The sequence below is a fragment of the Pseudopipra pipra genome, chromosome 1, assembly GCF_036250125.1.
Source record: "Pseudopipra pipra isolate bDixPip1 chromosome 1, bDixPip1.hap1, whole genome shotgun sequence".
NCBI lineage: Eukaryota > Metazoa > Chordata > Aves > Passeriformes > Pipridae > Pseudopipra > Pseudopipra pipra.
Window position 1 is genome coordinate 21,500,910 of NC_087549.1, and position 21,163 is coordinate 21,522,072.

Here is a 21,163-nt window from a genome sequence, read left to right on the forward strand (position 1 = left end):
ACTACAGAAAGCACTTTTAAAAAAGTTTTATTACATTCCTGAAAGTTTCTAATGTTTTCTCCTTCTAAAAAAGGAAGGGGGAGATACCCCTAGAGCCTTTCTCTTTTTAGCCACAATTGTTACCTTGTCGTCACATAAACCGATATTCTTTACATAAAAATGTCGGTTTTCGCCGGCTCTGGGTCGGAACTTTCGAACCCCCGTTTACTCGAGCCCTTCTCAGGCTGTTTTATATCACCCTCCGGAGGGTGCGAGAGGCTGGAGGAGCGGATTTGCCAAAAGGGAATGTCGCGAACTTGCCCGATCTCATCTACAGGGATTACATGACTTAATTTCGGCGTTTCTTTTGAAAGCCTCGAGTTTGCGCTTCTTTAAATGTAGGTCTCTCGTTCGGGTCTGACATTCCCCATCCCGCCAGTGTGAAGCCAGCAGGTAGGTGAGACTGCGTAGCTCCCCATTATCCTTACCGAGCCCAGGAAAAATAGGCATTCATGTATTCGTGGGTTTAATGGGTTTGTGTTTGTTTAGTATGTTGGGGGGTGGGAGGGTTAGTGTACAGAAAAACTAAACCCACAGCAAAACCCAGGCGCCGTCACGGGGCATCTCCCACCCGACTGCTTTGAAGACGATGCACTTGAGAAACGCTCAATGATTGTTTCGGTCCTGGACCGTCGGGCACGAACGTACTAATTAACTCGAATTAATCAGCACCCTTAATCAGCACCCTTACAACTCAAGCTTAAAGGCTGTGGTGCAGATAAAGGTCATTATCTGTGAAAGCCACTGCCCGGCCGCGATTCACGCGCGTCCCTGAGCCGCCCCTCAGCGCTGGCGCCCCCTCCTCGCAGGGAGCGAAGCGGGGGGCGGGAAACCCACACCGGCCTCCTGAGGAGAAGCACGGCAGGGGCGCTTTAACAGTGGGCTGGGTGCGGCGGGGCCCGCGGGGCAAAAGTATAAAGCGTGAGGAGCGAGGCGAGCCCGCTGGGTACCGTTTCCCGTCTCGGAGGAGCAGGCGGGGCTGTCCCGTTCTCCTCAGGCTCCCGCCCTGCCCCGGGCCCGCAGCACGGCGGGGGCGGGGAGGCAGCGGTTGGTGAGGGCGGGTAGTTCAAACCCGAGCGAGGGAAAGCGGCGGCGGCCGCACGCGAGGGGCCGGTGTGGGTGGGGAGAGGCGAAGCGGCTCCTCGCCGGGGGCAACGGGCCCAGGGTCGGGCGGCGAGAGCTGCTAGGGCGGCACCGGCCTCGCTCCTCCAGCCTGCCCTCAGCCCCGCTCGGGGGGCCCCGCTGCCGCCTCAGCCGCGCCCCGTGGAAGGGCGGCCTCCAGGCTCTGCTCCTGTGCCCAGCGATTTCCCAAATGAGGGGGTGAAGCGGTTGCTTTGCTCGCGTCCGGCATCCCAGGTGGATGAGAGACTCACGGGTGCTGTTCCCTGGGTAATTAGGCGTTGCACACATACATAGATGGACTGAAAACTGTGTCTCAGCTGGGTAATGTTTGTCTTACACCTCTCTCTTTTCTCTTCACATCCTTTCTCACTCCAGGTTATCAGTAGGGGCAAGCAATTCTAATACAGCACATTTACTGTGGAAGATCTTGAGTTACTTCACAAATTAGGGTAAGTGGCCCACATAATTTGGATAGGACTTGGCTATGTCATCTTCAGTATTAATATTTTCTAAGGTATCAATGACTTCTCTGTTGTCTCAGGGAGGTCAAGAGCAGAGTCTTCAGATAGTCAATTTTACTACAGATATGGTATGTTTAAATAACAGAGAAAATATTCTTGTATGACCAGAATGTTGTCTTTATCTGTTTTGTTAGCAATAGTGAACAGTGATAAACAAAGTCAGAAATCATCTTGTTCAAGGTATAATTGTTCAGTGTGTGTTACTGGGGAATGTAAATTAGTATCATGAACATCTTAGAACTTATGTCTAAGAGGCACTGTTCACATTGCCTTCTACTTACCAACATTTTTACCTCTTTGGGGTGCTTTGTAAGACTAACCTTGTTAAAAATGATTTTTTGTCTAAATATGTGAATACTGTCCTTCAGCAGTGCATTTAGTTTGGGTCAGCTTAGTTTATTTTGTTCCATAAGCTTCCAGAAATTTTGCAGTTGATTTGTAGATCAATTTGAGAACTACAAAATTAATAATAGATATGGGAAATGCATAGAGCACCTGCACTTAGCAGATACGGATTTTGTTACTTGCTCTGTAACTGACTTGTGCAACCAGCCTTTTCTTCCCTGCACACCTGTTTGATGGTGTCTAAGACAAGGTTAACAATATTTTCAGGAACTACTTCAAGATCCCCAAACGAAAGGGCTTGATGTTATGTATCAAATCTAGTAGACAAAACTTTTCTCCCAATAAAAAAGAATTGCTTATAGAAGTCAGTCAAGTTATAAGAAGTTTTATTAGGCATCTCTTATGAATATAAATATTATCTTGTTATTATTATGAGAGCTGTTTGGCACCTCTGAAAGGCTTCCCATTTTGTGCTGTATTTGTAAAATGAGATCTTGTGTTAAATTAAATCTTAATTTGTACAAGTAATACATTTTGGAAAAAAAAATTAATGCATATACTAGCTTGAGCTGTATACTGGGATTTACAGTAAATCATAGAATGATTCAGGTTGGAAGGGATGTTAAAGATCACCTAGCTCCAAACCCCTTCCATGGGCAGAGACACCTTCCACTAGACCAGGTTGCTCAGAACCCCATCCAGGCTGCCCTTGAATGCTGCCAGGGATGGAGCATCCACAACTTCTCTGGGCAACCTGTGCCAGTGTCCCATTGCCCTCATAAGGAGAATTTCTTCCTAATGTCTAACTTAAACCTGCCTTCTTTCAGTTTAAAGCCATTACCCCTTGTCTTATCACTAAATGCCCTTCTAAAAAGTCCCCCTCCAGCTTTCTTGCAGGCCCCCATTAGGTACCAGAAGGCCACAACAAGGTTTACCTGGAGCCTTCACTTCTCTGGGCTGAACAGCTCCAACACTCTCAGCCAGTTTTCACAGCAAAGGTACTTCATCCCTCTGATCATTTTCACATCCTACTCCAGATTCGCTCCAACATGTCCATGTCCTCCATATTTTGGGGGCCCCAGGGCTGAACGCAGTACTCCAGGTGGGGTCTCACAAGAGCAGAAGGTAAAGAAGTAAAATGAAGTATAAAATAGTATGAATGAATGAATAAGTATAGAATGAAGTGTAGAAAAGAGGTGAAATGAAGCAGTTTGCTGGACATTGTTCATTCGGTGTCTGTACTGAAGTGACAATTTTATTTATATTATCCTATAATACTTTGTAATGTCGATAAAATCAATGCAATGAGCTCACAGGCTCCCCCTGCCGGACGTTGCACTATGCACAGCATATTTTTGGCTTCTGCTTGACTTAACAGCATTCCTTTAACTCCACTATTTTGATCTCCCTTACAGCTGCAAAAACCTTGTTTTGCTGTGATTTTTATGTTACTTGGAACACAAGTTTGATTAAATTATTTTATACTGTAATATTTTAATTTTTTTCTACCCTCAGTTGTTCAGAGTTATTAGATAATTTCTCCTATAGAATGCCTGAGAATGAAGCTGCAAGCATGAGTTTTTCCTCTTGTTGTTTCTTCAGCCTGCTGCCTGAAAATTAATTTTCTAAAAGTCTGGAAGCCTGTGGACTTTTGTTAGATGTGTGATTAGTTTGACTGTGACTGCGTTTAAGGAAAATATTAATATTTTAAAGGTAAGTGTGGGTATGTGATTTCGTATTATTTGTTTGGGTTTAGTATGGGATTTCTCGGGGGGGGATGTCTTTTTTTCCAGTATTGAGATTTTGAACAGCTGTCTTTAAGTAGCAGTCAGTTTTAAACCTCTGTCCATCAACATTTTTGGAAGGAATATCTACTGGCAACATTTGCTAACTAACTGCAGTTCACAAAATTCAGCATAAAAATGAAGCCTCTATTCTTTTTGTAAATTACACAAAGACAACAGCATATTGTTACAGCAGGTTTCTTACAGGTCTTCCTCCTCTTACAAAAGGAAGAGCTGTGTTGGTGTGGTCCTTTGCTCATAGCATGACTAATTCACTGAAATGCAGCAGTGCAGTGCCCAGGGACTTCATACCTTTAAAAATATAGGAAAAAGTTATTTTCTAGTTCATGACACAGCATTTTCAGCCTATTGCCTAAAATCATAGAATCATGGAATGGGTAAGTGGAAGGAACCACTGGAGAGCATCTAGTCCAACCTCCCTGCTCAAGCAGGGGCCCCCCCAGAGCACATTACTCAGAACTGTGTTCAGGCAGCTTTTGAATCTCTCCAGCGAAGGAGAGTCCACAACCTCTCTAGGCAGCCTGTTCCAGTGCTCTGTCATCCTCACAGTAAAGAAGCTTTTCCTCATGTTCACGTGGGACCTCCTGTGTTCCAGTTCCTGCTCGTGGCCTCTTGGAATCATAGAATCAACTGGGTTGGAAAAGACCTGAGAAATCATGAAGTCCAACCCTTGATCCAACACCGCTGTGGTTACTAGACCATGGCACTAAGTGCCACATCCAGTCTCATCTTAAAAACCTCCAGGGATGGTGAATGCACCACCTCCCTGGGCAACCTGTTTCAATGTCTGATTACTCTCTCCACAAAAAATTTCTTCCTAATATCCAACCTAAACCTCCCCTGGCAGAGCTTAAGATCGTGCCCTCTTGTCCTATTGCTGGTTGCCTGGGAGAAGAGACGTGTTGCTTGGCACCACTGGGAAGAGCCTGGCTCCATCCTCCTGACACTCTCCCTGCAGATACTTACTGACATTGATAAGGTCCCCTCTCAGTCTTCCCTTCTCCAGGCCCAACAGGCCCAGCTCCCTCATCCTTTCCTCTTAACTGAGGTCCTTCAGTTCTCTCATCATGTCCACAGTGATCCTCTTGACTCTCTCCAGTATTTCCTTGTCTTTCTTGAACTGGAAAGTTCAGAACTGGCCACAGTGCTCCAGGTGAGGCCTCGCCAAGGCTGATTAGAGGGACAGGATCATCTCCTTCGACATGCTTCCTAATGCACCCCAGGATACCCTTGGCCTTCTTGGCCACAAGGACACTGTGCTGGCTCATGGACAGCTTGTTGCCCACCAGGACCCTCAGGTTCTTCTCTGCAGAGCTGCTTTCCAGCAGATCAGCCCAACCTGTACTGGTGAAGGGGGTTATTCCTCCCCAGGTGCAGGACCCTGCACTTGCCTTTGTTGAACTTCAGAAGGATCTTCTGTGCCCATCTCTCCAACTTGTTGAGCTCCCTCTGAAGGGCTGCACAGCCCTCTGGGGTGTCAGCCACTCCTCCAAACTTTGTGTTGCCAGCAGACTTGCTGAGGAAGCATCTGCCCTTTATCCAAGTCATTGATGAATAAGTTGAACAGTACTGGGTCTGGTATCGACCCTTGGGGGACATCACCAGTGAGAGGTCTACTAAAACATTGAGAAGTGATGTAGATGAAATACTAGATGATGTTTGGAGTTGGTCCTGCAATGGCAGTTATCCCTAATTCATGTAAGCACTAGCTTAAAGCTATGTCCTCGTGTTTCCTGTTTGTGCTGTCATTCATTTCACTGAGTCAAACAGAGAATGAGGAAAAAACACTGATGAAAACAAATGTGAAAATAAGGTACTTGTAGAGGTAAATGAGGGAAGGAAAGGAAGGAGGCCAGACTTCAGACCTCGTTGTCTTGAAATTATTTTCATGTACCCTTCTTTCCTGGAAGAATTTTTCTCAGTTATGTTGGTCTGGTTTTTAGTTTCTTTGTTTTAAACCTGTTTGTTTTCATTCTGATATTAGCAAGATTGTGTAGGTCTTTATGCTAAGGTGTTACTGTCTGCTGTTTAACATCTTGTTCCTTTTGAACTTCTATATATTGCTGTCTCCTTACAGTAGAAAACAAAACAAAGCATTTTCTATATGGCAATGGTCTAAACAAGTGCCTTCAGCATGGGTATAAAATGCTAATGGTTCAAGGTCATCAAAGAGTAGGTCCCCCCCCCACCTGTCTTATGCAGTCTGGGTTCCCACTGCTTGTATTTGGTGGCTTAGGGCTTAACTAAGTCAGGACTGTTGGGATAATAGCAATGTCTTAGTATTTGGTGTTTAAGCCAAATTTAAAGATTCCTATTTTTGTCTGTTTTGAAAGTCCACTTGCTATTTTCAGGCTTTATGTTCCAAAATATCAGTTATGGAGGCCAGTGAAAGGTGCTGATTCCAACTCTGAGAGTCTTGGAGTGTTGAGGTGAATTACTTTGGTGTCCGTGAGAGCAGCCCTTCTTCTGCCATTACTCATAACATCTTTTATACAATTGTTGTGTCTTGTGCACAGAAAGAAATGACCCAATGTTACTGTGGTTATGGTGGAGAAACTGCCACCTATGAATTGCAAAAAGTAAGCCTGTTTCCATGCATCTTTTCCATGGCTAATGTGTGCATCAGCCACTTCTAACTTTTCTAAGAAGATATATAATAGCTCTTAAATGATCTGTACCTGGTGAGTGTGTGAACAGTCAGTCCATTAGTTTGTTTAAAGTGTAAAGCTTCAGAACACTGTTTACCCATAGAGCTGAGCAAAAGCAGAGACCTTCTTTACAAAATAACATTTAAATGCTGAGGAAGACAAAAATGCACTTTTCACTTTGAAATTTATTCCCTTGAGGGAACTGTAGGGATCTGAATAATAGGGAGACTTGTAGACTTGTGACTTCATGATTATTCCTCTTATTTTACTTAAGGAGAAAATGCCTTTTGTCTAAACTCACCTATCATCAGAGCTTCTGCTCATTCTTGAGGACTGAACTGTTAGTGTTAGATGAACCAATAACCCTGTCCTAATGAAAATCTTGGCCCTATTGGAATGCTAGAGGGTTTTGTTGCCAATTTCAGCACCAATGAGCCTCTAGTTGCTGTGTTGCTTATTTGAAGTGTTTTTCCACAGCTGAGGACTGGCACATCAATTAGCTAACTGGATGTAACTTTGAATTTGCCTAATAGTATACTATGCATTTTAATCACTCGTTCTAACCATCTGCTTGATAGTAATTTATATTTGTGTACATTTATAAGCAGTTTCTACTAAGACTAATGAAAATACTTTGCTATCTTGATAGACTTACACAGGGCTTTCTCATGAATCTGAGGATGTTTTGGTGACTACTTTGTCGTTTGTTTCAGGAACAACACTGGTATCTTCTTTTACAAAGCCGAAGTGTCAAGCAGAAGATGTCAGACAGTCATTCAATGAAGTTCAATATTCTTAAAAGAAATAGATTAACATCTCCCAGCAGCAATTTTAAATACTCAGATTTTACAGACATATGTTGCACTTCAGCATTTCTGGACAGCAGATACAATGAGTCAGTAAAAGATCTTGATGCAGAACATAAAGAAGCACCAAGTGTAACAAGTATTTCATTGCCTCAAGGGCATTCTGAGCACATTCATCCAAATGCCTTCATTCCTGTGTCATCATCTATCGAAAAAGAACTGAATTCTAACTCAATATCAGAAGAAAGAGAAGCAACTGGAAGTGCAGATGTTTTTGAAAGTCCTAAATCAAGTAGAAAAAGCTCTTCGCTACGCAGGAGACTGCTTTTACCCAAGACTGTTGAAGCTGGCACCACTGTAGAAAGCTGTGAAAGGCAAGCTAGTTCTTCAGGAAGCATCAGGAAAAAAAAATTCTCTTGTGTTTTGAACTCTGAAGAAAAACTTCCAAAAACTACTGCAGATTCTTCAAAAGATAAAAGTTACAAAACTCTGACAACTAGCACTTCAAAACCTGAGGGCTCTAATCCTCGTTTTCCAAAATGGAGAATTTCCTTTTCACAGCAAAGGACTTCTACAGTAGATGAGTCCCAGTGTAAGGACCCCTTATTGCTAGAATCGGAAAGTTTATCTCCAATTCAGTGTAAGGATGTAATTGTTAGTAATGCTAATGAATTCAATGGAAGTGTTCTTATGAGAGTTGGTGATGGGGTGCTTAGGACTCTTACTTACAACGAGGCCAATGAGAATAAATTCCTGACTTCTGTCAACAGTCCTGTAGAGAACTTGAATTTTGGACTATGTGATATAAACTCTCCCCCTGTTAAGGTGGTAAATTACCCAGATCTTTCAACACCTGAGGATAGTGGATATAATTCACTTCCTTTGGACAAATCAGGAGACTCATTGTCTGATCATGAGGGATCTTTCCAAGAGCTCTTCCAAAAGCACAGAGAAGATTCCAAAATTCTAGATAATAAAAGAAAGACAAGAAAACTTGAACGAGTTAGAAGGTTATCCACTCTTCAGGAACAGGGTTCACAGTCAGAGACAGAAGATAATCATGGCAGTCCTACTTCAATGCATATATTAACAGAAGAAAGAAATTTTGTCAGGGAAGATCATGAATTAGTTCTAAAAGAACAACCTAATGGAGACCTGGTTGTAAGTCATGGAGATCTCTCAAGAACTCCAGCTCTGAAAATAGTTCATGAAATTTGCTTGCAAAGACAAAGATCGGACCAAAAGCAAATATCAGAGAATATTGATGGAACAGAAATATTTGCATTAGATCATGTCCTTCCTGGACTTATTGGCAAGAAAATGGGCCTTGAAAAATTAGATATTTTAACAGAATTAAAAGACAGAAATTTAAAACATGTTCTTGCTATAGTTTTAGATGCTTTGACAGTGGAAAGTCTATGCAGGTAAGTACTATGGCTTCACACCCACCCACCCACCCACCCACAAAAGCAAAAATATGTGCTCCTGCAAATGAATTAGAATAACTTCTAGAATACCAGGTGTTGTCAATATAATTCATTTGGTTTTGAGGAAATAAAAATTTTTGTCACCATTGATCAAGTAGGTCTTTCTGTGTAGTTCTAAAAGTATGAAGGGGAATTAAAAAAGCAAAACAAACATGAAAATTAATAAACTTAAAACTAAATCACAGTACTTGTAAACTTTGAAATATATTAAAAGTTCCTTTAAGCCTAGAAAGTAATTTATTCTCATTACAAGTTCCCCAATAGTGCACAGCACTCAAAACACGTTCTCTATATTTTTCTTGTGCATTTTATTTCCTTAGTTATTTTCAAGCACAAAAATGCTCCAAGAATTTTGATTCATGAGAAATCTTCTAGATTAATTTATAATCAATAGAAATTGTCACATTTCAAAGAAATCAAGAGTGTCATGTGTTGTTAGTTACAAAGGGAATGGGTGAATAGGTGGAAGTGTAAGGGCATGAATCTTTATAGAACATTTAACATAAAAACGTGACTTTAGAAACAATCTTGGTAAGTGGAGAGAAGAAACTGATTTAATTTTCTAAGGCAAAGCTATGCTCTGTTATTTATATTGCAATAGTTCTTTAGACTCTTCTGTTATTCTATAGAATGGTGCATGACAATATGAGATCTGTGTCTCAAAACAATATCATGTACTAGTATATTGCAGTAGTCTGTAAAATTACCAAAGTATATGAAACTGCAAAGATATTTACCAGGTAGTCTTACTATCATGACTTCTGCACTACTTGGAAAAATGTGAAAGTGAATATTTTTTTTTATTAATTTGTTCCAGCATTTGGAAAGTAAGCAAAAACTGGCGTGAAATTGTTGTACAAGATAAAAGGGCAGATAAGAGGAGAAAGTTGTACATAAAACAGCAGAAAGAAGAAGCTGGGGTAAGGTGGTTCTCAAAAGTGATATTTTTTTTTTAAGTATGAAAGAAGACAGGTCAAAGGAAAGAGGAAACATCTTGTAAAGTTACAGAAAGGGAGCTGATAGAGACAATTCCAACATGAGTATGTGAAGGATTCTAACAGGAGAATGTAATGGCTCTTACTGCTTTTCAGCTGTTGGCAGTTTGACTACTAGTTTTTCAACAATGTGAGACTATTTCTTCCCCCCTCTGGCCCTTTCTTGAGAATCCTGTGACTGATTTTGCCTTTATATTTTTAAAACCTGTTCATAGCATTGTTCCATGCTGTTCCTTATTTTGCATTTCACTCTAGTCTGCAGTGCTGTAGGACCCACTCTAGAATACTTGCGGATTATTTTCAGGACTGCTTGTGGCTAAGCATCACAGTGTATTTGTGAACATCAGAAGGACATATAGAAGTTTAAGGGGTATCTAGAAGAGTAAGCATACTAATTGCAGTATATTTTTTTCAGATCCCCCACATGACACACTCACACGTCAGTGGAACCTTGCTTTAAATGTGACAAAAGCTGTGTTTGCTATTTCCTTACTTGCTACTGAGTTGTGTCCTAATTCAGAAACATGAGGACCAGTAGAGTGTGCTAAAAGACAGTTGGCTTTTTACTCTGCTCATGGGACTGTTTTTAATGATTCCTGTCTCTTTATTCCTCACTAAATATAAACATTTAATGGGAAATATTTGCGCTATACATAATTTCCATTTCTCATGTGTTGTTGCAGAGGGGGAAAAAAAACCCAGACAAGCGAAATCCAGCTGAAAATACCAAATGAAATAAAACCCTAATTTTCTCCCTTTTTTCTTTTTTTTTTTTTCCTTTTCTTTATAATTATAAACTAACAGGAATATTTATTGAAGGCTGAAGATGCTGCCACAAGGCTTAATATTCTCAATAGATCTGCTCTAAGGCCTGTTCAAGCTCAAGCCAGAACTCCTGTACTACAAACACCACCTTCATACACTGAAATTACACCCAGTAACACTAGTTACTCAGCTAGTAGACAGGAAGAATACCTGAAAGTAGGTATCTAAGAAATGCTTCACTTTTAGTTTTTAGGAAGTTGTCATTTACAAGAACTAAGTAGCTCTTTTCTCCCTCCCCTTGCTACAGGTTGCTAAAACTCTGTTCACTGACGAAGCTCTAAAACCCTGTCCAAGATGTCAATATCCTGCTAAATATCAACTGGTAAAGAATCGGGGACTGTGTAGCAGAGAGGCATGTGCATTTGAGTTCTGTATTTTATGTCTGCATGCATTCCATGGCTCAAAAGAATGTAACAGTTTATCTGCAAAACGGAAGAACAAAAAAGATGCTCCTCCAGGAAGCGCCCAAAGCAAAAGAAATTTAAAAAGACTCTAAATTTGTAAGGCATGCAACTCCTTACATTTAATTCCTCTTCCCCTTCTCATAAATTCCTAATCTTGTTCCTCTTCATATATTTAATTTCTTTATATTTCATATAAAGATATGCATTTTGAAAGTCTCATTCAATTTGTTCGTGCTGATTTACCAAGGTAACTTCTCATGTATATATCTTAATCAATGTAGTATATTTTTATTTTTTAAAAAAATAAGCATTTAAAAGTATTTTGTCTTCTTTTACTTGTTGAGTAGTAGCTAGGCACTTACTAACATCTTAATTTTTAAATAAATATTTATATGTAGTCTGTATTATTTAGCTTACGACACCTCTTAGATGTTTAAAAATGTGATTCTTGTCTTAAAGACAAATTAAAGAAAATTATTTCTAAAAAATTCTTTGCTATTGGATTTATTTATTCACTTTAAATTACAGTAACTGTTTTAAAAATATCTCAAAGTGGGGCACTATGTACATTTGCAAAAAATACTTCTATTTGTATAAATAGTGACACCTAAAAGCCCATATTAGTTGTCTGAATTTTTTTATCAGAATAATTAATTTGTTGTTCTCTTAGCCTCTGTAATGCAAGTCAATAGAATAGTAATTTCTAAACCAAATGGATGCTGTGTGAATATTCTATTGTACTGCTTTTTACAAAGTTTTTATCTCAAAAACTACAGGTGATACAGTATATATTCATGTATCTAAAAATACTGTTGTGAACTTACTTTTATACCTAATCTGACTTTACTTCAGCTCCCAGAGACTAGGTCATCTTTATACTTCTGCTTGAGTTAAAGGATTATCTACAGCTAGAAATCATTCTTTATCTGTAGATTTAATTAGGGGAATTCACTGATTTTTCTCTTGAACTAAATATACTGATCCTTTACAGAAAACTAACTCAATCTACCTCTTGGACCTCAAATAATTTTTATGTGTGTGCTTGTTTTGTTTTGCTTTTAAACCTCCTAGCAATTATAAAGAGCTCGAAATACAGGTGACAGAAATGGACACAGTACTTGTTCTATGAAGATATAATATTAATTTGCCTCTACAATTGATATTGTCCTACTTGTCCTTTCAAAGAGTTCGTTTGTAACAAGCATCTTGCAGAACACTTGTAGTCAGCTGGTGGTTATTCCCTGCTCTCCCTCTGATGCTGTCCTTTGTGCCTTATTTGTGATGTTGTTTTACTGTGTGTATTCTTAGGTAAGCTGTAACACTGAGCTATTTAAAAAGCAGTCTGATTTTTTTTTTTTTTAAAAAGAGCTTTCAGGTAAACAAGAAGTTGCATATTTGCCTCTTTTAATATTTGTTCACACATCCCTTTATTTTAAATTTTAAGATTTTTTTTGTTCCTTTTTTTCCCCTTTATTTCCTTTATTGGATGTTTAAGACAAATGGCCCAGGACAATTCACTTCAGGATGTTCTTGAAATATCACTTCTTATTTCTCATCTCTAACTGTTGTGATTTGTAATTTGGTTAGTACTTCTAGCATACTTGGTTTCTGGAATAGTAGTTTCACACAGCATTTAGAAGGATGAGAAACAACACAGCGAATAGAACGCTATAGAATTTTTAGTACTAACTCTATTTAACTGAAAATGGTATCATGAAAGAAGGGATCAACCCGATATATCTGCCAGAAAATCATGTTTATTGCATGCATACAAGTATCAGCACTTTAATTCCATATTTATTTGTATTTGCTGAGTCTTTGCCTCATTCTTGTCTCAGGTTACACTGGTAGGACTCGGACTTGAAAATGGTTCTGTCTATTCTGAGGGAACAATTGACATGAAGGATTTGGGGGCAAGTTAGAGAATAGAGGTATGTGTATACAGTTTTGGTTTAGGAAGAATGACATTCATTACAGAGGAGGAGATTGCAGTAGGAAAATGGCTAAATGACTTCATTAAAAATTTTCACTTCTCTAATTGTTTAGAACTTTGTGTTCAAGGTCTATTTAAAAGTTTTAATAAAGATCAAAGAACCATTGGATTTGTTCCTTTTTTCTTAGGTATAAATTAAGGAACTATACATTTTTAGAAATGTTTAATAGTTTCTATTAAGGGTTAAGCTGACATGATGAACAGCTTTCTAGGCAGGAAGTTATATTACACTAGAATCTGAATATATATAGTTTTTAATAACCTAATTTGGATTAGTTGTCTTTCCTGTTGTTGAACTACCAAATAAAGTAGGGTATGTTAGTAACTGCAATGCAGAATAAGCACTGCATGTCATAACATTTCAGTCTGCTATTGACATCACTGCATTTAAACTGCTAAATAGCAATACATATCTCTAAAATGTCTCAAAACAAAAAAAAGCTTTAAATGCATTCTTGAAATTGATGGGAGACTTATGGCAGACAGTGAGAGGATTTAGCTTGCCTTCTGATGTGGAATATTGCAGTGCAGTCTAGAAATGCATGAGGTGCAATAGTTCTGAAAGTATTACTAAAATAGGTGCACCTTTGTATGGAAGACTATATAGGAGCTCAATTTTCAGTTTAAGGATAATTTTTCAGTGTCCTTTCCATTTGAGAAAATCTGGTAAGAATTGTGTGACCTTTTCCAAAGAGTTTGCTTTTGCTACAATCTGAATAATTCAGGGAGAATGGAGTAGTAAATTGGTTTTCTTATGGGCATTCTTTATCTTTTGAAGGTAGTAGTCTCTTTGATGTTTACAGTGTCTATTCAACAAGGAGTAGCTTGAAAAGGAAAAAGTACTTGAATCCTATTTCACAATTTTAAACATTTTTCTCCACTTTCAACATATTTGAAAGTTGTTGTTTTTTTTTTCTACTAAACCTGTCTCACAAAAATGTCTTCTTGAATCACACGTCTCTTGTTCAGTTCAGTCTACCATGAATATGCTCTGATGTTCAGAGCATATTTAGAAATGTGTTCTCTGCTGTCATCCACTGCTACACCAGAGGTAGGGGACAGTGAGAAAGCCAGACTTCTCATCTCTGGGTAGTGGTCCTCTCTGACAGTGATTTTCAAAAATTTTTTTTTAAAAAATTAGCTTTATGCCTTGGCACAAGGGAGAAACAAAACAGTGATATAATCAATGTGTGGGTAAAGAATAACATAACTGTACTATATCTTGTATTCTATTAGATATCTAAAAGCCTCTAATAGTAAGAGTGAAAGGAATCAAAATTATTTCATTATATGATTGCTTTATGACAGAAATTAAGTATTTGGGGTAGAGGAGTGGAAGTAACTTCTTTTGAAATGTTAGAATATTTTTTTCTCTATCCTGTATTTCTCAATTAGTCTCTATCAGATACTATAAAGCTATAAGAGTCTGAACTTGAATGAAACAACAAAAAAGAACATAAGCTCTTTCTTCATAAAAAACCCAAACACTCAACACAAAACCAAACAACCTACTCCCCCTCAGAAACCCCAACCCCCAGACCCCAAAATAAACCCTCCCCTTCAACAAAGCCAAAAAAAAAAGGCAAGAAGAAAACAGCTTATGAGTGTCAGGGAGCCTAGGGATTCATGCCTAGCATCTTTCTTTTTCTACTAGGCTGAATTATTTCTCGGAGACCTGAGGTCAAGTGCTATCACAGAGAAGAAGGATGCAAAAGTGGTCTTTGAGTAGAAATGGCAATGGTCAAGTGTTTTCTAAAATATCCAGCCCATAATTATTCTCCAGCTCAAAAATTGTTCTTGAAATTGACAATAGATTGTTGGAAAAGGAGGAGTGAATTTTCTTTCATTTTGGAATATATTTGGACTGCTGAAAACCTTAGTTTTGCAGTACTTACTTCCCTTCAGGCAGACATGACCTATAGTGGTAGAAGTGATACTGCCTGCAATTGCTCAGGGAATGAATTTAGTTTTCTGAAGATGATGATTTCAACCAGACCTGTGAATTTAAATTCTAAAATAGAATTATTAGAAGTAAACTTTGCTGCTGACAGGGGTTGCTGCAAGAATTGTACTTCATAAATCTTTTTTTTTGGAGCAGCAACCATAAACTTCAAGTGGTTTGTGAGAAGGAAATTGAGGTTACTCAAGACTCTGATCATTCTTTCCTTGGTGACAAGTATCGAAGAGCTTAGGCAAAAAATTGTTATAAATCTTTTTAATTGTTTATAGGCTAGAGAATATTAGTATGTTTTATCATTAACTAGCTAAAAATTTTGTTAATTAAATTAAGGATCTCATCAACATACAGCACATTACTTCCCTTTTCCACATATTGGTTATTCTTTAGAACATCTCTGGCAATTTGGCCTTGTTGGTTCATTTTAATACAAGAAGTAATTTCTTTCTGTTTCATAGGCACATGAAGAAATACAGCAATGTCAGATTAGAAAGGGACTCCTGGAGTCTTGTGCCAACCTCTCATGTCAACTCATCAAGTTCTATCTTAAAACTAGATAGAATACTGTCCAATGATCATATCAGTGACCTATTCCAGATTGGTCTACTATTCACTTAACCTGCTGCCTTTTTTTTAGCACTACTATTAAAATAGCTCTTCTGTACATCTGATCCTCCCCTTAGACTTTTTGTTCCTCCCAATGTTATGATTATGTTATTTCACCAACAAAAAACTCAGAATTTAGTCTCATCTCTTAAGACAATCCAACAACAGATGTTGTGTCAAACAACTCCTCACTGTTTCCACTGGAATTTATTCTTTGAATCAATGCAACAACTATTCCAGGTAAAAACCTCCTCAAGACCTTGAATAACATTGAGGCTTTCTTTTCTCTACAAGAAAATACTTTGACCAATGCATTTCTTTTTTATGTCTTCTGCACAATCACAGTTTAATCACTAGGTGTAATAGTCCCACTTTCTTTCCACAAATTTTGAAAAGATCCCATTTTTCCCCCCATATTTCTACTGAACCTTAAATGTGTAACCTCATACTTTGTACTGCTAAGCTTCAGGCTTTTTTCTTTCTCTGCTTCAGTCTTGTGAGGATTTAGTATTTGATGTGATATTATATTTTTTACAGGTGCAAATTTTTTGTCTGTACTGAATCTTACACGACTTTTTGATGCAAAGCATCTAGCAGATTCTGTTATTACTTGTCAGATACCCCAACAGAATCTGACTGCTTCATGGGAATGACATGTTTATTTTTAGTAAAACAAAAACAAAGCTTACTTTCACTTTCTGAGCTCTGATTAGTTGAAATTCTCATTACAAAAAGACTTAACACATTTATTTTCCTCTATGACAAGCTTCTGTACAGTGTTAGAACCTACCCAAACTTGTCAGAAGCCTAAATGCTGCTAAGACCTTACTGAGCTGGGTGCTAATGGCTGATTAATAATGAAACCAACTTTCAGCTGAAAATATAGATGCCATGGAATTTTTAATGAACTTATAAACACTGTTGAACACTGGAAGTTTTATATAAAATTAGATTTCCGACTTGGAGACTGGAGTTTAAATGTTAAAAGCCCCTCTAATTTTTCCCCTCTGTGCTTTAACACTCATTCTGAAAGCAGTTCTGCGAGGGTTATTGTCTTGTTTCTTAATTCTGTAGGCACTTTTAATCTCTGGCAAAAAGATGTGGAAACTGTGCATGTATTTCAATTGCTGCTTTTCACTCTGGAATCATAATGAAAAATCTATTTCCATAAACTATTTAAATTTAGACATTGTGCCATGACTAGAACCAGCTGAAATGGTAGAAGGATAGTAACTTTTGGGAAAAGAGGGATAGCTAGTTGGCAAGCAGTAGTTCACAAGATAAGCATAGTAATGCTTGCTAAAAGTTATCATTTGGAGCTGGAAGGTTATTGCTGAATTACTCAGTTATGCAGTGGTCTTCCACTTTAGCAAAAATGTTAATTATCATTCTAAAGTGCTGGTGTTGCCCAAATGGAGGACTTCTATCTCATGTTTACTGAGCAGACATTAGAATTCCTAAAGTGCTGAACTGGGTGTAATAGATTATTTAGGGCCTAAAGTACACATCTCCTGGAAGTCTTTTGTTCTGCCAGGACTCAGTGGCTCAGTACCCAGCCTATCTGTAGACCACTGGGATACAAAAGAAAGTTTTCCTCTAGTATGAATCACATTTTCCTGGTGCACATTTTGATAGATTAGATGCTACAAAAACTTTGGCAATAGCAACTTCTTTGGCTTTTGAACATGAGTTTTGCTTGTGTTGAGAACATTCTCCCCTCTTTGGAAAAGATTTGTCTAAAAGCAGCAATCCCATGAAATACTGCAATTTCAGGTTTAATTTTCCTTTATCGTTTTTCTGTTACGTATTCTGTTGTGGTGTACAAAAAATATCATTGGGATGCAATAACACTTCAGCTGTCCTGTTGGAAGTGTTTCTGTCAAGAAAATGTTTGAGACTCTGTATTCAAATATGCATAATAAGAGGGAGTATGATGGATCTTGTTTTGTGCTCCAAATGGAAATGCTCACTGTTAAATTCCTGTTCTGGACTTTTTCCTTGGTTTAAATAATTGTCATAAAGTAGTCCAGGGAGAATAGCATACAACATAGAATGGATAACAATAAAACAAACTCATTCCTGAAATGCTTTGCTCAATTAACTTACTTAAATGTGAAACAATATTAAGGGTTGAACTGTTTTCTCACTGAAAATAGTCTTCGATTTCAAATGCTGTTGATAAAATATTTTCATCACAAGAGGGCAGCAAAGATTTTTCTTACAGAACAGAAGTTTAGTTGTTTTTCTTCTTGCTTTAAACCTTGCAGCTAACTCAACGTTATAAATGCAAAATGTTTTGAGTGGCTTAAAGCAACAGTGGCCATAATTCCTGCCCCCAGGAGCTGCATACCAAAATCTACGAGAGGAGTGGTATCCTGGGAAGTAATTCGGATGGTATTACTTCTCCAGGGCCTCCTTTACAAGGTGAAGCTGTGCAGGGCGCATAGCCAGGTCCTACAGCAACCAGGCAAAATCACAGAATCACAGATTGGCCTAAACAGTGCCTCCAGGCTCAGTTCCTCTCTCAACCATGAACTTGGATTATCCAGCAACCTCCACGCCAGTCTGGGGTTGGCTACAAAACATAACTCTCCCATGAAAGTGTTGCAGTTAAAGGTTTGAGAATTGATAGTTTCAGGACTGCACACTCTGGACTTTATTCCCTAAGTATGGAAAATATATTTGATAATAAAATCCAATATGGTTTTATGAAGTATGAATAGTGTACAAATGCTTCCTCTATCATGATTTAGAAATGATCATAGGAAAAATATTGCATGCATTCTGTTCATACTTACTTGATGTTCTGAAGGCTTTAGTGAATAAGAAAGGGAAAACATTAACTTTTTTAAACTCAAATTGGGAAGAGACTCATTATTCCCATATAACATATTTTAAACAATATCAGAATGGCAGTGGTTTTGTTTGCTTGTTTGTTTTTATTTTTAGTCTGTTAAATGAAGGCTGGGTGAGAATTTAGTAACTTAATGTGTTCTTTATTCTTTACTTGGAAGCTGATGAACATGAAATATTTTTCTTTTTTTCTTCTTTTTTTTTTCCCCACGGGATCAGTTCCCCAACCCGGTTCATTATAGAACTCCAGAGCAGCCATGGCAGTTTAACACAAAAAGGTGGTAACTGGTGGTCAGTAGGATGTTTTGTCACAAACAGTAGTGCTGCTATCCCCAGGGTTGATGCATCAGTAATATCTTACATGGTTAACTTAGTTGGGGAATCCTGGGTTTGGGGACTGTTGTTGACACCTGTCTGATAGCAAGACTGGGAAGACACGCATGCATTTAGTGTTTCTTATCGGGTATATGACACCTGCTGCCAGGAGATGATTTGCTAAAGGAGTTATAACATATTGGCATATGTTATTCCTATCTGCTGAAGCTTCTTCATATGCCTCTTGCGTTGGACCTTTAGTGGACTGGATCACCTGCTAAGCCAAGATCAAGAAACTCACCTGACTTAAACCAAGCTGCAAGTAGCCCCATAAAAATAAATTGTGAGAAATTTACTTGCCCAATGAAAAGTAAGAAGTGGTGGTAAACTTGAAAAGCTTAAATTAGCGCAGCCAAATGTATTACAAACTGTGACTCCAGCTTATCTACATGAAAAATAGATAATAGACAATAACAATTTAAACTTTTGTACACAGTGCAAAAATTTTGGATGCGTCCCCTGACAGTGAAATCTCTGTAAGAAATAACTGTCACAGTTTCTTCTGATCTGCATCTTATATTTCAGCAGAAAGATATGCTACATCAACTCTAGTAGGGCTGCTAGCAAAAAGCTCTCTCTGCCTTGATGTAAACTTATACACTATGCCAATGTTTTTATCTTGTATGTGGTTTGATAGCTGTGGTTCTAGTAGTTCTTTCCTAATTTTCATATTATCTTTGCAGACTGACTTTAATACCTTATTTCTAATAATTATTTCTAAATAATTTATTTCTATTATTATTATTTCTAATAACTATTTCATAATCTTACTGAATAGTTTTTGCACTAAGTCTTAATGCTCCTTTCCAAAATCAGAAGAGGCAGCATGATATTCTCCTAAAGTTCTAGGAGTTATGCCTTAAGACACTAATACAAATTTATGAAGGAATCAGATGTCTGCAGTTATGAAGTAGGCAGCTGGCAGGTAGGAGGTAATAAGAGTACAAGTGTGTATCACAAACTGCTATGTGGTCCTTCCAAATTCTGGTTCACTTTCCAGGTATGTCTCTGTATTCCCTTTATGTTAAAAAAAACCCCTTACTTAAGACCAAGACCCATGTTAGGCAAATGGAAATCAAACCTTACTTAAAGCCTTTAAATTTGATATAACACCTCTACATTGTCCTGATAATATAAAATTGTTATAGGAATCCTTGGGCCATTGGTGGCATGGAAAAGTCAAAAAGTATTCTCCAGTGACTATCCAAATAAAGACTTTTGTAGAGGTCAAGCTCTTTGGACTTCCCTCTGAAACTCTCCTCCAGTAGTAAAAGGTTTCTAATGTTGATAGCCCAAAGATGTCACATTTCTTCCTTTACCATTTCTAGAATCATAAAATTCTTTAAGTTGGAAAAGACCTCTAAGATCATTCATTCCAACCCTTAACCTGGCACTGCCAATTCCACCATTAAACCATGTCCCTAAGTGCCACTCTACGCATCCCTTAAATACCTTCAGGGGTAGTGACTCAACTACTTCCTTGTGTAGCTTGTTCCAGTGCTTGACATTCTTTTGGTGAAGATTTTTTTCCTAATGTCCAATCTAGACCTTCTCTGGCACAACTTGATGCTATTTCCTTTTGTCCTATTGCCTGCTACCTGGGAGAACAGCCCCACCCCTACCTCGCTACAACCTCCTTTGAGGTAGTTGTAGAGAGTGAGCATCCTCTTCTCCAGGCTAAACACCCCCAACTCCCTCAGCCACTTCTCATCAAACTTGTGCTCCAGACCATTCACCAGCTCTGTTATCCTTCTCTGGACTCACTCCAGCTCCTCAATGTCTTTCCTGTAGAGAAGGGTCCAGAACTGGACACAGGACTCAAGGTACAGCCTCGCCAGTGCTGAGTACAGGGGGACAACCACTGCCCTGGTCCTGCTGGCCACATTATTTTTGACACAGGCTGGGATGCCATTGGCCCATCCTATTTTATTTTTAAACACTTGTTTCTCTTCACCTAGGCTATCTTTGGGAAGGGTTTTTTTTTCCTCCTTTTAGAATTCTTTTGACTGCTTGTATATAATAATTTCCTCAGGTGTTCGCATTAACTTTTTCTGACAGCCACAACATTGCATTAAACTGTGCCAGTAGACTAGAACTATCAGATTCAACACAGGCTGTACCATCACAAGAGGCAGCCTCTGGTATTTTGCCAATGGAATAATTTAAGGCATTTCAGGTCCAGCTGTATGACAATAAATTTGTACTTCCCTCTCAGTGTCTGACTCCCATTTTTGCACTTCTGCAGTCAATATTTAAATAGGTTTCCTAGCACCTGTTTTCAGTTTATGAGATCATTGCTTTCAAATGCAAAGTTGAAATCTATGTGGTAATCATCCAAAAAAGGAAACAGTAGTTACATTTAACTAAAGTTGGATTTCTGTT

The 21,163-nt window shown here is 38.5% G+C and overlaps 1 protein-coding gene and 1 long non-coding RNA gene across 2 annotated transcripts; both read left to right on the forward strand.

Moving 5' to 3' along the window:
• The first annotated feature begins 801 nt into the window (after positions 1-801).
• LOC135410855 (uncharacterized) lies at positions 802-3,532 on the forward strand. The gene is made up of 3 exons (XR_010428914.1): positions 802-1,428; positions 1,537-1,610; positions 2,903-3,532. It is a non-coding gene; the product is annotated as an uncharacterized LOC135410855 (long non-coding RNA).
• A 3,597-nt stretch (positions 3,533-7,129) lies between these two features.
• On the forward strand, positions 7,130-11,213 carry FBXO43 (F-box protein 43). The gene is made up of 4 exons (XM_064647694.1): positions 7,130-8,710; positions 9,591-9,693; positions 10,573-10,749; positions 10,841-11,213. The coding sequence occupies exons 1-4, from the start codon at positions 7,242-7,244 to the stop codon at positions 11,087-11,089; spliced, it is 1,998 nt and encodes a 665-aa protein (XP_064503764.1). The 5' UTR covers positions 7,130-7,241; the 3' UTR covers positions 11,090-11,213.
• Positions 11,214-21,163: the final 9,950 nt, after the last annotated feature.